This window comes from Mustela putorius, unplaced genomic scaffold (assembly GCF_011764305.1).
Source record: "Mustela putorius furo isolate JIRA1106 unplaced genomic scaffold, ASM1176430v1.1 tig00003962_pilon_pilon_pilon, whole genome shotgun sequence".
In the NCBI taxonomy this organism is placed as follows: domain Eukaryota; kingdom Metazoa; phylum Chordata; class Mammalia; order Carnivora; family Mustelidae; genus Mustela; species Mustela putorius.
Window position 1 is genome coordinate 11,288,375 of NW_025422106.1, and position 12,221 is coordinate 11,300,595.

The 12,221-nt window shown below is 36.6% G+C and overlaps 1 protein-coding gene across 3 annotated transcripts in view; it reads right to left on the reverse strand.

The window, feature by feature from the left end:
• The window catches only part of HSF5 (heat shock transcription factor 5), a 47,741-nt gene that overhangs the window by 12,256 nt on the left and 23,264 nt on the right, over positions 1-12,221 (reverse strand). For all 3 annotated transcript variants that reach the window (XM_045070359.1, XM_013053469.2, XM_045070358.1), the window contains one exon: positions 11,605-11,782. In XM_045070359.1, coding sequence (XP_044926294.1) covers positions 11,605-11,782 — 178 coding nt within the window. The remainder of the gene's footprint in view (positions 1-11,604; positions 11,783-12,221) is intronic.

The following is a 12,221-nucleotide window of genomic DNA, read 5'->3' on the forward strand; positions in this document are numbered from 1 at the left end:
TATTAATTACTTAATCAGTTACACTTATAACCACAATAGTGAAAGAGATGAAATTATTTTAACAGCAGGTACCAGAATTCCTCATGGGGAGGTAACTGTCTTTGTAGAGACTATATCTTGTCAGATTGTTTTGGGTGGGGAAGGTAAGGCCTCAAAGACATTAGGAAATAGATGAAATGCTTAACTTCTCTCCTTAAGTAAGAAAAAAAATAAAAAAGCAGAGAAGGTATAGTGCCAGTACAAGGAAAGACGACAAGGAAAGACCGTAGTGATTAGTGACAAGGAAAGGTGAAAAAGTGGTAAAGTGCTGAAGGTCTTTTTTTTTTTTTTAAGATTTTATTTATTTATTTGACAGAGAGAGATCACGAGTAGGCAGAGAGGTAGGTAGAGAGAGAGAAGCGGGGATGCAAGCTCCCTGCTGAGTCGAGAGCACAATATAGGACTCGATCCCAGGACCCTGAGATCATGACCTGAGCCGAAGGCAGAGGCTTAACCCACTGAGCCACCCAGACGCCCCACTGAAGTTCTTTTAAAAAGAAAGTTGGAGGAGCACCTGGGTGTCTTGGTCGGTTAAGCAACCGACTCTTGATTTCAGCTCTTAGGGTCGTGAGACTTCTTGTACTTGTCATACTCCAAGCTCAGGACAGAGTTTGCTTGTCCCTCTCCCTCTGCTCCTTACCCCACTTGTTCTCATGCTCTCTCTCTCTCCCCCTCAAATAAATATTTTTAAAAATTTTAAAAATAAAAAGAAAGATGGACAACATTCCATTTAAAATTATTGGCAGTATTCTAAAGGCAAACCCTTTCTACCATCCTTCAGAAAAGTATTGAACACATACAAATGCCTAATATAAAGGCCCAGGGGAAGGTAGAAATCAAAGGAAGAGGGATAAGTTCTACATGTGGTTACAGCATGGAGAAGACAGAAGAGAAGTGTTGTAAGAAGTGGGAAATGGATGAATTGAAATTAAACAAACAGAAATTTTAAACACCACTGTAAGCCCTAGAAATTCTACAAAATCTTGGAAAAGCATTTTAGGTGTGGGATAAAGGTTAGCTTGAGTCAATCATATCTAAACCTCCAAAGTCAGATTAATAACTGGGATGTGGGGGTGCCTCATGGTGTAGTCAGTTTAACATCCAACTCTTGGTTTCAGCTCAGGTCACGATCTGTCATGCAATCAAGCCCCACATCGGGCTCAGCCCTCAGCATTCTCTTTCCTCCTTCCTCTGCCCCTCCCCACTGCACGCTTTCTCTCTCTCTCAAATAAATAAATCCTAAAAAAGGGGGGAGTATAAATATTTTTTCAAAATATTCTTAAAATTTCCCATTCCAATTATTTTAATGCTTTTAAACTTATACTATAGGAAAACTTTTAAATATTTAAATACTTTTTAATTTTTTTTTAATTTAAAATATCTAGAAAAATACAAAAAGGGAGTGAAAATTTCCCATAATCCCACTATTGTGTATACTCATTCAGAAACCGAAAGGTAAAAAAGTACCTTTCTACAATTCCAATTCTACTTTCCCAGAGGTAACCACTGTTACATCAATCACTTTTATCATATACTTCCATATTTTTTCTATAATTATATAGTATGTACTTTCTCTTTCTAGAAAGGAGGCTGTCCCAGACATACTGTGCTACAAAACTTGCTTCATCCACTTAACATATCATGAACACTTACTATCTTTTTGAGTAACAACATATCAAGTTATTTTATATTCTTAAGTGGTTGCATAGCATTTCATTACATTAATTTTTCATATCTAGGTCCCTCTTGTGAGGCACTTATGCTTTTTCCAAATTTTTGCTATCATAAATGATACAACAATGAACTCTGTAGGAGAGATTCCTGACAGCGGAATTCTTAAATCAAAGCATATGAGCATTTTAATTATTTACAGATAATGACTAAGCCCTCCAAAAGGCTATACAAATTTATATTCCAGTTACAGTAGAGGAGAGGTTCCTTTTCTCCTAAAATTTTATCAAACCTGGATATTAGGAACAGCTTAAGTTTTGCCAATCAAACTGCCAAAAAAACCCCACAAACAAACAACTTTTTGGCTGATTTAATTTGTATTTCTCTACTGATTTCTCTGAGGGGTTCAACATCATTCTATATGCATAGTGGTCACTGTGTTTCTTCTGACAAGCACATGATTAGTATCATTTTATTTACTTTTATTGGGTTGCCTTTTTCTTATTGGTTTGTAGAAGCCTTTATGTATTACTAATACAATGTTTTATATTTTATTTTAAATATTTTCTTAGTCCATACAAAAGAGACTTCTAGTTCTCTCCTAATAAGTATTCTTCCCTTAAAAATCATGGTGGTGTTTAAACGGGCAGGTGGTCCCGAGCCTAAGACTACATTTCCAAGCTTCCCTGCAGCTAGTTTGACCGTGTGACTAAGTTCTAGTCAAACTGGTGTGAGCAGAAGCGATGATTATGCTCATAAAAGGAAAGGATATTTATAGCAGGATGCTGGCTGACATACTGATAGAGTGGTGAGCTTTTTTTAACCACGGAATACCTAAGGGGTACCAGAGAGAATGCCACATCAGCTCTCAACAGCTTACTCTCAGACTGTATCAGACTGAGAACAACAAGCTTCTGAACTGTTTAAGCTACTGGTTTTTTTGTTCTGTTTGTTACAGTAGCCTAACTTACATGTGGGCTAACACGGAATTTAGAATCTAGAAGTGAGTGCTGCTATTATTCAAATTAAAATACACGGTATTGGCTTAGTAGTCAGACAGCAAGTAATTAAGACACAGCAGGTTAGAATGCCAATGATCTTTGTAACCCATATCACAACATCTGATAAAATTGTTGCTGCGATAGCCCTGGAAGGCAGACCACACACCAAGAGAGCATGCTACCATAGGAGGAAAGGCTGACAAAATTTACCATGTGCTCGCTGTTTCTTGACATATTCAGCAAAGCCCTAAAATAAGAGATGAACTTGGACTAGAGGTAGCTGGAGGAGAGCAAGCAGAGATGGAAGGGAATGATTCTCTGCCTGTGGTTGATAACTTATTGTCTAGAGTTCAATAATTTGGATTATGCACCCCATTGCTTCATTATCCCAACCTGAAATAGTGGTAAGAGGTCCTCAAGCTTTTCTCAAGTGCTACTGATAGATATTGGGAGAAAGCTCTATGGCAAAGATCAGATTAAGGATGTTATCCTTCCAATGAAACCCCTTCTTTTAGATGATCTCAATACAGGTTCCATTAGGTTGAATGAAAGGGATGGGCGAAGTATAGACAGTAAATCAAATTCCAGACTTGTCAGGCTTAAAATCTACCTAAATGAGATCCCTGTTATAACTCACATCTGGAATGACCAAAAGCAAACAAAGCAGTAGTCTTTTTTTTTTTTTTTTAAAGAATTGAAATGCCAGATAAGTAACAAGCCTGGCCTGCTTGTATGATGTGTGACTGTTCAGCCTCTAAAGTAATCCTCTGACCTTTTAGATCCACTCTAGCAAAAAGTAGGCAGCAAAAACTGGATTGCTCCATAGAAATGTATATTCCAGAGGTATTTGGCTTGCTCAGTCTGTAGAGCAGATGCCTCTTGATCTTAGGGTTGTGAGTTCGAGTCCCACATTGGGTATAAAGATTACTTTAAAAAATAAAATGTTTAAAAAAAAAGTGAAAAAAAGAAATGTATATTCCCCAAGGACCACATCAGCATAATGATTATATAATAATTGTTATATACAACAATAATGTGTTCCTTTTTATTGCTGAGTAGTATTCTGTCGTTGTATGGATATACTGTAATTTATATGTAATTCATAAATTGTGGTGAGTGTATCTTTAACTATATTCTTAAGAAAATGCCAAATGGTTACACTATTTAATCCCACTAGCAATATCTGAACAGTTCTAGCTGTCTCATCAGCACTTAGCATGGTCATGTTTTTTAGTTTAAAAATTTTAGGCATTCTAATGGGTATGTAGTGATATCTCATTATAGTTTTAATCTGACTTTCCTAATGATTTATCATGTTACATTTCTTCGTGTGTTTATTGGCCACTTGTATATCTTTTGTGAAACATCTCTTCATACATTCCCCCATTTTTGAGTTGCATTATAAGAGTTCTTTTTACAGGGGCACCTGGGTGGCTCAGTGGATTGGGCCTCTGCCTTTGGCTCAGGTCATGATCTCAGGGTTCTGGGATTAAGCCCCATGTTGGGCTCTCTGCTCAGCAGGAGCCTGCTTCTCTCTCTCTCTCTGTCTGCCTCTGCCTACTTGTGATCTTTGTCTGTCAAATAAATAAATAAAATCTTTTTTTAAAAAAAGAGTTCTTTTTATGTTCTAAGTATGTCCTTTGTTTTGACATGTATGTTGTCAATATTTTCTCTTAGACTCTGGCTTGCCTTTTCATTTTCTTAATGGTGTCTCTCAACGAGCAAAAGTTTAATATTTTGATGAAATCCAATTTATCAATTTTTTCTTTATTAATCATGCTTTTTGTGTTCCAAGACCACTTTGTCTACTCCAAAGTAGCAAAGCTTTTCCTCTTTTTTTTTTTCCAAGAAGTTTTCCAAGAAGTTTTAGAAGTTTGAGTTTTATATTTAGGTCCGTAATTCATTTTAAGTTAATTTTTATTTAAGGTGTGAGGTATGGGTCAATACTAATTTTTGTTGAAAAGACTTTTCCTTTCTCCACTACATTGCCTTGGCACCACAGTTAAAAAGCAACTGACCACATATGTATGGATCTATTTCTGGACCCTTGTATCATTCATCTTTATGCCTATCTTTTCACAAATATCAAACTATTTTAATTATTATAGCTTTCTGTTAAGTCTTGAAATCAGTAAAATCTCCTCTAACCTTTTGTTTTTGAAGATTGCTTTGGTAATTCTCTGATCTTTGCATTTCCTTTTAAATTTTAGAATCAGCTTGTAATTAAAAAAAAAAAAATCCACTGGAATTTTGATTGGGATTGCACTGAGTTCACAGATGAATTTGGAAAGAACCCTCATTTTAAGAAAATTGGATCTTCTTATACATGAATATGGCATATCTTTCCATTTATATCTTCTTTAATTTCTTTCAATGTAGAGGTCTTGGACATCTTTTGTTCAACTTATTTCTAGGTATCTTATGATTTTGGTCTTACCGTTTTTATTTCATTTTCCAATTGTGTGCTGCTAGATTGGAGAAATACAGTTGATTTTTGGGTATCAATCTTATGTCCTACAACCTTGCTAAATTCATTTATTTGTTCTAGCAGTTGCTTTGTAGATTCCCTAGATTTTCTTCAGATGAGCAGTCATACCATCTGCAAATACTTTTACTTCTTTCTTTTCAATCTTTATGCCTTTTATTTCTTTTTCTTACCTACTGCAATGGTAGACCCACCAGGACAATACTGTATTACATGTGGTGAAAGTGGGTGTCCTTGCCTTGTTCCCAGTCTCTAATGTATATAGTAGTCTCTCACCGTTAACCATGATCTTTGTTATACATATTTTAGAGATGTTATTTATCAGTTTGAGAAATTTTCCACTATTCCTACTTTGTTGAGGGTTTTACTATGAACAAGTACTGAATTTTTTCAAGTGCATTCCCTACATCTATTGAGATCATCAGAAAGTTTTTCTCCTTTATTCTGTAATATAACAAGTAACATTGTTTAACATTTGAAAATCAATCAAACCTTGCGTTCCTGAGACAAACTCTATTTGGTTGTGGAGTATTATCCTTTTTAAATATTGTTGGACTCAATCTGCTAATATTTTGATAGTGATTTTTACATCTATTTTCATGAGGATTCTTACTTTAAGAAAAGTCTTTGATAACCAGTTCAACTTCTTGAATAGATATAGGGCTATTTACCTGGCTCTTGGGTGAATTCTGTTAAGTTGTATTTTTTTTTTTTAAAGATTTTATTTATTTATTTTTCAGAGGGAGAGCGAGCACAGGCAGACAGAGTGGAAGGCAGAGTCAGAGGGAGAAGCGGACTCCCCGTGGAGCAAGGAGCCCGATGTGGGACTCGATCCCAGGACGCTGGGATCATGACCTGAGCCGAAGGCAGCTGCTTAACCAACTGAGCCACCCAGGCGTCCCAGTTAAGTTGTATTTTTCAAAATATTTAACTGTGTTGTAAATTAATATAAGACTGTCCCCTGTATTCTCTTGTTATCCTGTAAATATCCATAAGTTCTGGGGTGGATATCTCTTTTTCATTCTTGATAGTTATGATTTGGGTTTTCTTTTTTCTTGATCAGTTTAGCTAGAGGTTTGCCAATTTTGTTGATCTTTTCAAAGAGTCAATTTTATATTTGTTAATTTTCTCAACTATTTTCTATTTCACTGATTTCTATTCTTATTTTTAGTATATCCTTCCTCATGTTTACTTTGGTTTACTTTTCTTTTTTTTTTCTAGCTTCTTATAGCAATACTTCAGGTCATTGATTTTAGATCTTACTTCTTTTCTAATACTACCATTTAAAGCTACACATTTTAGGGCACATGGGTGGCTCACAGTCACTTAAGCATCCAGCCCTTGGTTTTGGCTCAGGTCATGATCTCATGGGTTATGGTCTCATGGGTTGTAAGATCAAGCCCCGCCTCTGGCCCCACTCATACATGCACTCTCTCTCTCTTTAAAATAAATAAATCTTTAAAAAATAAAAATAAAAAATAATAACAAAGTTACATATTTCATGCTAACATTGTTTAAATGCATCTCACAAACTGATGTGTTTTTATTATCACTCAATTCCAAATATTTTCTAGTTTTTCTTGAGATTTTGTCTTTGAGTTATGAATTATTTAGAGTATATCATTGTATTTCCAGATACTGGAAGTCTTCTTCGTTACTTCGTTACTTGTCACTGATTTCTTTTTAAGATAGATTTATTCATCTTAGAAAGAGAGAGAAAGAAAGCATGAGCAGGAGAGGGAAGGGGGAGAGAGAATCTCAAGCAGACTCTGCACTGAGTGCAGAGCCTGACGCAGGGCTCGATCTCAAGACCCCAAGATCACAACCTGAGCTAAAACCAAAAGTCAGACACTTAACTGACTGTGCCACCCAGACACCCAATTATCAATGATTCTAATTTAATTCTGTTGTATTCAGAGAATACACTTTGTATGATTTTAATTCTTGTAAATTTATTAAGACTTGTTTTATGGCTCAATATAAAACCTATCTTGGTGAATGTACCATGTGCACTCGAAAATAATACATATTCTGTAGTTTTGGGATGCAGTGTTCTATAAATGCCAATTAGATCAAGATGGCTGATTATGTTGTTGAGATGTCCTATGTCTTTACTAATATTTTTTCTAGTTATTCTATCAATTACTTAGATAGTATGTTAAAATATCCTACTGTAGGGATGTCTGGGTGGCTCAGTCAGTTGAGCATCCAACTCTTGATTTTGGCCAGGTCATGATCTCATGGCTCATCAGACTGGGCTCCATGCCTAGCGGGGAGTCTGTTTGAAGATTCTCTCCCTCTGTCCCTCCCTCCACATGTATGTGCATATGATCTTTCTAAAATAAATAAATAAACCTTTAAAAATATATACTACTATATTGAGGAATTGCCTATTTCTCTTTTTGTTAATTTTTACTTTATATATTTTAAAGCCCTTATTACACAAAAATACATTTATAATTGATATGCTTCCATGATGAACTGTTCACCATTATGACGCAGACCCTTTATAATGCTCTGTCTTAAAGTCTGTTTTTATCTGGGCGCCTGGGTGGCTCAGTGGGTTAAGCCTCTGCCTTCGACTCAGGTCATGATCCCAGGGTCCTGGGATCAAGCCCTGCATCGGGCTTCCCTTCCTCTCTCTCTCTGCCTGCCTCCCTGCCTACTTGTGATCTCTCTCTGTTAAATAAATAAATAAAAATCTTAAAAAAAAAAGTCTGTTTTATCAATATTTAAAAATAACCATTGCAGTCTTTCATACTTCCTTTTTGCATGTTATATCTTTTCCCATCCACTTACTTTCAAGCTACATGTCTCCTATAGCCAGCCTATTGTAGGAGTTTGCTCTTTTATCCATTCTAGCAATTTCTGCCTTTGAATTAAAATTTTTAAGACCATTTACATATAATCATTGCACTGGTAAAATTTGGTTCCACCATTTTATTATTTGTTCTCTGTGTTATTTTCCTTCCCTTTTTCCCCTTTCCTGCCTTCCTTTGGATTATTTCTATTTTGTTGGTGATTACCCTAAAAGCTACAGTATGTACTCTTGATTCATCAAAGCCCATACTAATCAATACCTTTACCACAGTCTCCTCCTGCCTGAAGAACACCCTGTAGAAGTTCCTTTAGTGCTGATCTGTTGTGGCACATGCTCTCAATTTTGTGTTTATCTAAAAATGTTTTCAGGGTGCCTAGGTGGCTCAGTGGGTTAAAGCCTCTGCCTTCGGCTCAGGTCATGATCCCAGGGTCCTGGGATCGAGTCCTGCATTGGGCTCTCTGCTCAGCAGGGAGCCTGCTTTCCCCCTCTCTCTCTGCCTGCCTCTCTGCCTGCTGGTCATCTCTGTCTGTCAAATAAAAAAATAAAATCTTTAAAAATAAAAAATAAAACTGTTTTCATCATCTTGCCTTCATTTTTGAAGGATTATTTTTTTAACTGGGTAAAGACTTCTAGGATTGCCATTTTCTTTCCTTATAGTAAAAAACGTGACTTTACCCTTTTCTGGTTTCCATTATTGTTGTTCAGAAAGAAGCTGTCAGTTTAATTCAAGTGTTGGCAAATTATGACCTCTGGGTAAAATTGGGCCGAGCACCTGTTTTTGTAAATACAGCTTTACTGGAACACCACCATAATCATTCACTTATATATTGTCTATGGCTGGTTTTGTACAAGGGCAGAATTGAGAGGTTAAACAGATCACATGGTACTAGCATAAAGACCTACAAACAGACCAATGGTCTAGACTAGAGAGGCTCACTTATACGGTCAGATGATCTTCCATTAAGATGCTAAGACCACTCAATGCGGAAAGGACAATCTCTCCAACAAATGTTGTATGAAAACTATATCCACATGCAAAAAAATGGTGTTGCATCCTTATCTTCCATCATATTCAAAAATTAACTCAAAATGGGCTAAAGGCCTAAGTGTAAGACCTAAACTATAAAACTCCTGGAAGGAAACATAGAGGAAAAACTTCATGACATTGGTCTTGGCAATGATTTCTTGGATAGGACACCAAAAACACAGACAACAAGAGCAAACAACAAACAAACAAACCCCCCCCCCCCAAAAAAACAAGTGGGACTACATGAAACTTAAATACTTTTAGGTATCCAAGGATCACTCAGCAGAGTGATTATGAGTAGAATATTAGCTACATTAATAAATGTGTGACCTTATTCATTTCTCTTTGCAGACAGGTTACTTATCCTCTCCAAGCCTAATTTTCCCAATCTTTAAAATGATGACAATATCACATTCAATGTTTTTTATGGCATAAAAATGGGTATGCAGCAAATATTAGTTCCTGTCCTTTTCTAAATTGCCTTCAGTCTATGTCTTTAACATTTTCAATGGTGAAAAATTTTAATGTTTCATCATGGATTGAACCATATATTCAAATAAAAGTGACTATACAAGCTAAGTTTAATAAATACGATGAGTGATCTAAAAAGTGTTTTGCAGAAACACTAAAACTAAAACACTTTCATCTAAAAAGTGTTTTGCAGAAAGAACCCTATAAGTCTGAGTAAGATCTTGATCATATCACTATCAGTTTACCTTTTGGAGAATTTCTCAGAGAAGTTCTCAATATTTTTCAATTTTTATAGGCTAAAACAATTGTCCGACCTGATTAATGCTACCTGAATTGCATGCTTCTGTCATGCATACAGTGTGAGAATATTAAAGTTGGCCACTGGAGACTTTGATGACTTGTTTTTGTTTTTTTTTTTAAGGATTTATTTATTTATTTGAAAGACGGAAATCACAAGGAGGCAGAGAGGCAGGCAGAGAGAGAGGAGGAAGCAGGCTCTCCGCTGAGCAGAGAGCCCAATGTGGGGCTCGATCCCAGGAACCTGGGATCATGACCTGAGCCAAAGGCAGAGGCTTTAACCCACTGAGCCACCCAGGCGCCCCGACTTGTTTTTGAATCATATAAAGAAACATGTTTTATTAGATGTTACTGTCTTCTTTAAAAATGGTTTTGTCCAGTTACCTTGGGAACAGGAGAACAGGGGCAACTAGGTGGCTCAGTAGGTTGAGTGTCTAACTCTTGATTTTTGGCTCAGGTCATGATCTCAGGATCATGAGATTGAGCCCTGCACCAGGCTCAATGTTGAGCATAGAGCATGCTTAAGATTCTCTCCCTCTGGTGTGCATGGCTGGAGCAATCGTTAAGGGTCTGACTCTTGGTTTCTGCTCAGATCATAATCTTGGGGTGGTGAGATGAAGCCCTGTGTTGGGTTCTGTGCTCAGCAGGGAGTCTTCTTGAGACTCTCCCTCTTCCTCTTGCTCATGCTCCCTCTCTCTTTAAAATAAATAAATTTTTTAAAAAGATCTTATTTATTTATTTGACAGAGAGAGACACAACAAGAGAGGGAACACAAGCAGGGGGAGTGGGAGAGGAAGAAGAACCCTTCCTGCTGAGCAGGGAGCCCAATGCAGGGCTTGATCCCAGGACCCTGGGTTCATGACCTGAGCTGAAGGCAGATGCTTAATGACTGAGCCACCCCCCAAATAAATAAATCTTAAAAAAAATTCTCCTCTTTTCCTGCTGTCCCTCCTACCACTACCGACATGCACTCTCTCTCACTCTCTCTAAAAAATAAATAAATAAATAAATAATAGGAGAAACAACTCTATGGGGACATCTGGGTGGCTCAGTGGGTTGGGCCTCTGCCTTTGGCTCAGGCCACCGTCTCAGGGTCCTGGGATCAAGCCTTGCATCAGGCTCTCTGCTCAGCTGGGAGCCTGCTTCTTGCTCTCTCTCTGCCTGCCTCTCTGCCTACTTGTGATTTCTCTCTCTGTCAAATAAATAAAATATGAAATTTTAAAAAAAGGAAACAACTCTAAGTGCCTAAAACCATCATTAATTCTAGATTCCTACAAACCACAAGAAAAACAATACCACTGATTAAAGAAGTCATACTTCATACTATCTTTATAATGTGCTTGGGATAATGTCATTAATGACCATCTAATTCTTTTCTGCCACAGTTTGAGCATATCCCCTCTTGTCCTACATTCTGTTAGTAAGAAAATAAGTACATTAAAAATGATAAAGTCTTTGGCACTTGAAGCAGCTGTTAAGTCACTCTTCATCCTTGCCATCTGCAAGTTGAATAACTTATTTTCCTTTGCTTTTACTTAATATGTTCTATCTCTTGGAAAGCTGCAATAGTAGGAAAATACATACATGCAATACTAGGAAAATAACTTTTACACACTTTTCAAGAATAATTAAGAAAACACATAGAGTTAGAATTACAGTTACATAAAAAAGCAATGTGGTAAGTATAATATAATTATTAATAAAAATGAAGACTCAGAAAAAAACTGTCATTCATATATTAATTCCATACCATCGTTCTAATTCTAGTATACTAGAGCACAATAATCCTTACCAGGGGACTTTCCTTGCTGTGAGTTGCTTCTTCGCTCTCTGTATCTGGCTGGAGTAGATAAACCTGCATCTTTACTTGGCTTGCTAGCAGGCCCCACTTCTGAAATAAGGAATCCCATCTGTTCTGAAGGCAAGATATTCTCAGGTGGACTGGTCTGGCATTTTATACTGGCATCCACCTAAAACGTGAAACCCACTCATTATTCTGTATTTATCCCAAATATCTACTAAAAGTTAAGATATTTTTTCAGAGGAGTTCTAATATTGAAACATGATCCAACAAACATATCTGTAAAAGGCTTTTCATTCTTATGAGTGATATCACCTTTGATTTTTTTGAACTAATCTGAATATTCAGTAGTAGGATATATATTTTCCCATGCACAAAGCATTGAAACGTATATGGAGCTAAAACATTTACTTAGGGTCAGAAGATTAACCATGAAGCTTGTTGTTGTTGTTGTTTTGGTAAAATTCACAAACACATACAGATTTACAATTGGTTAAGACCATATACAAACATATACAGATTTACAATTGGTTAAGACCACTATCTTTCTCCACTCTAGTATCCCTTCCATCAGATTTCCACTCCCATTGGTAATACTAAAATGGTCA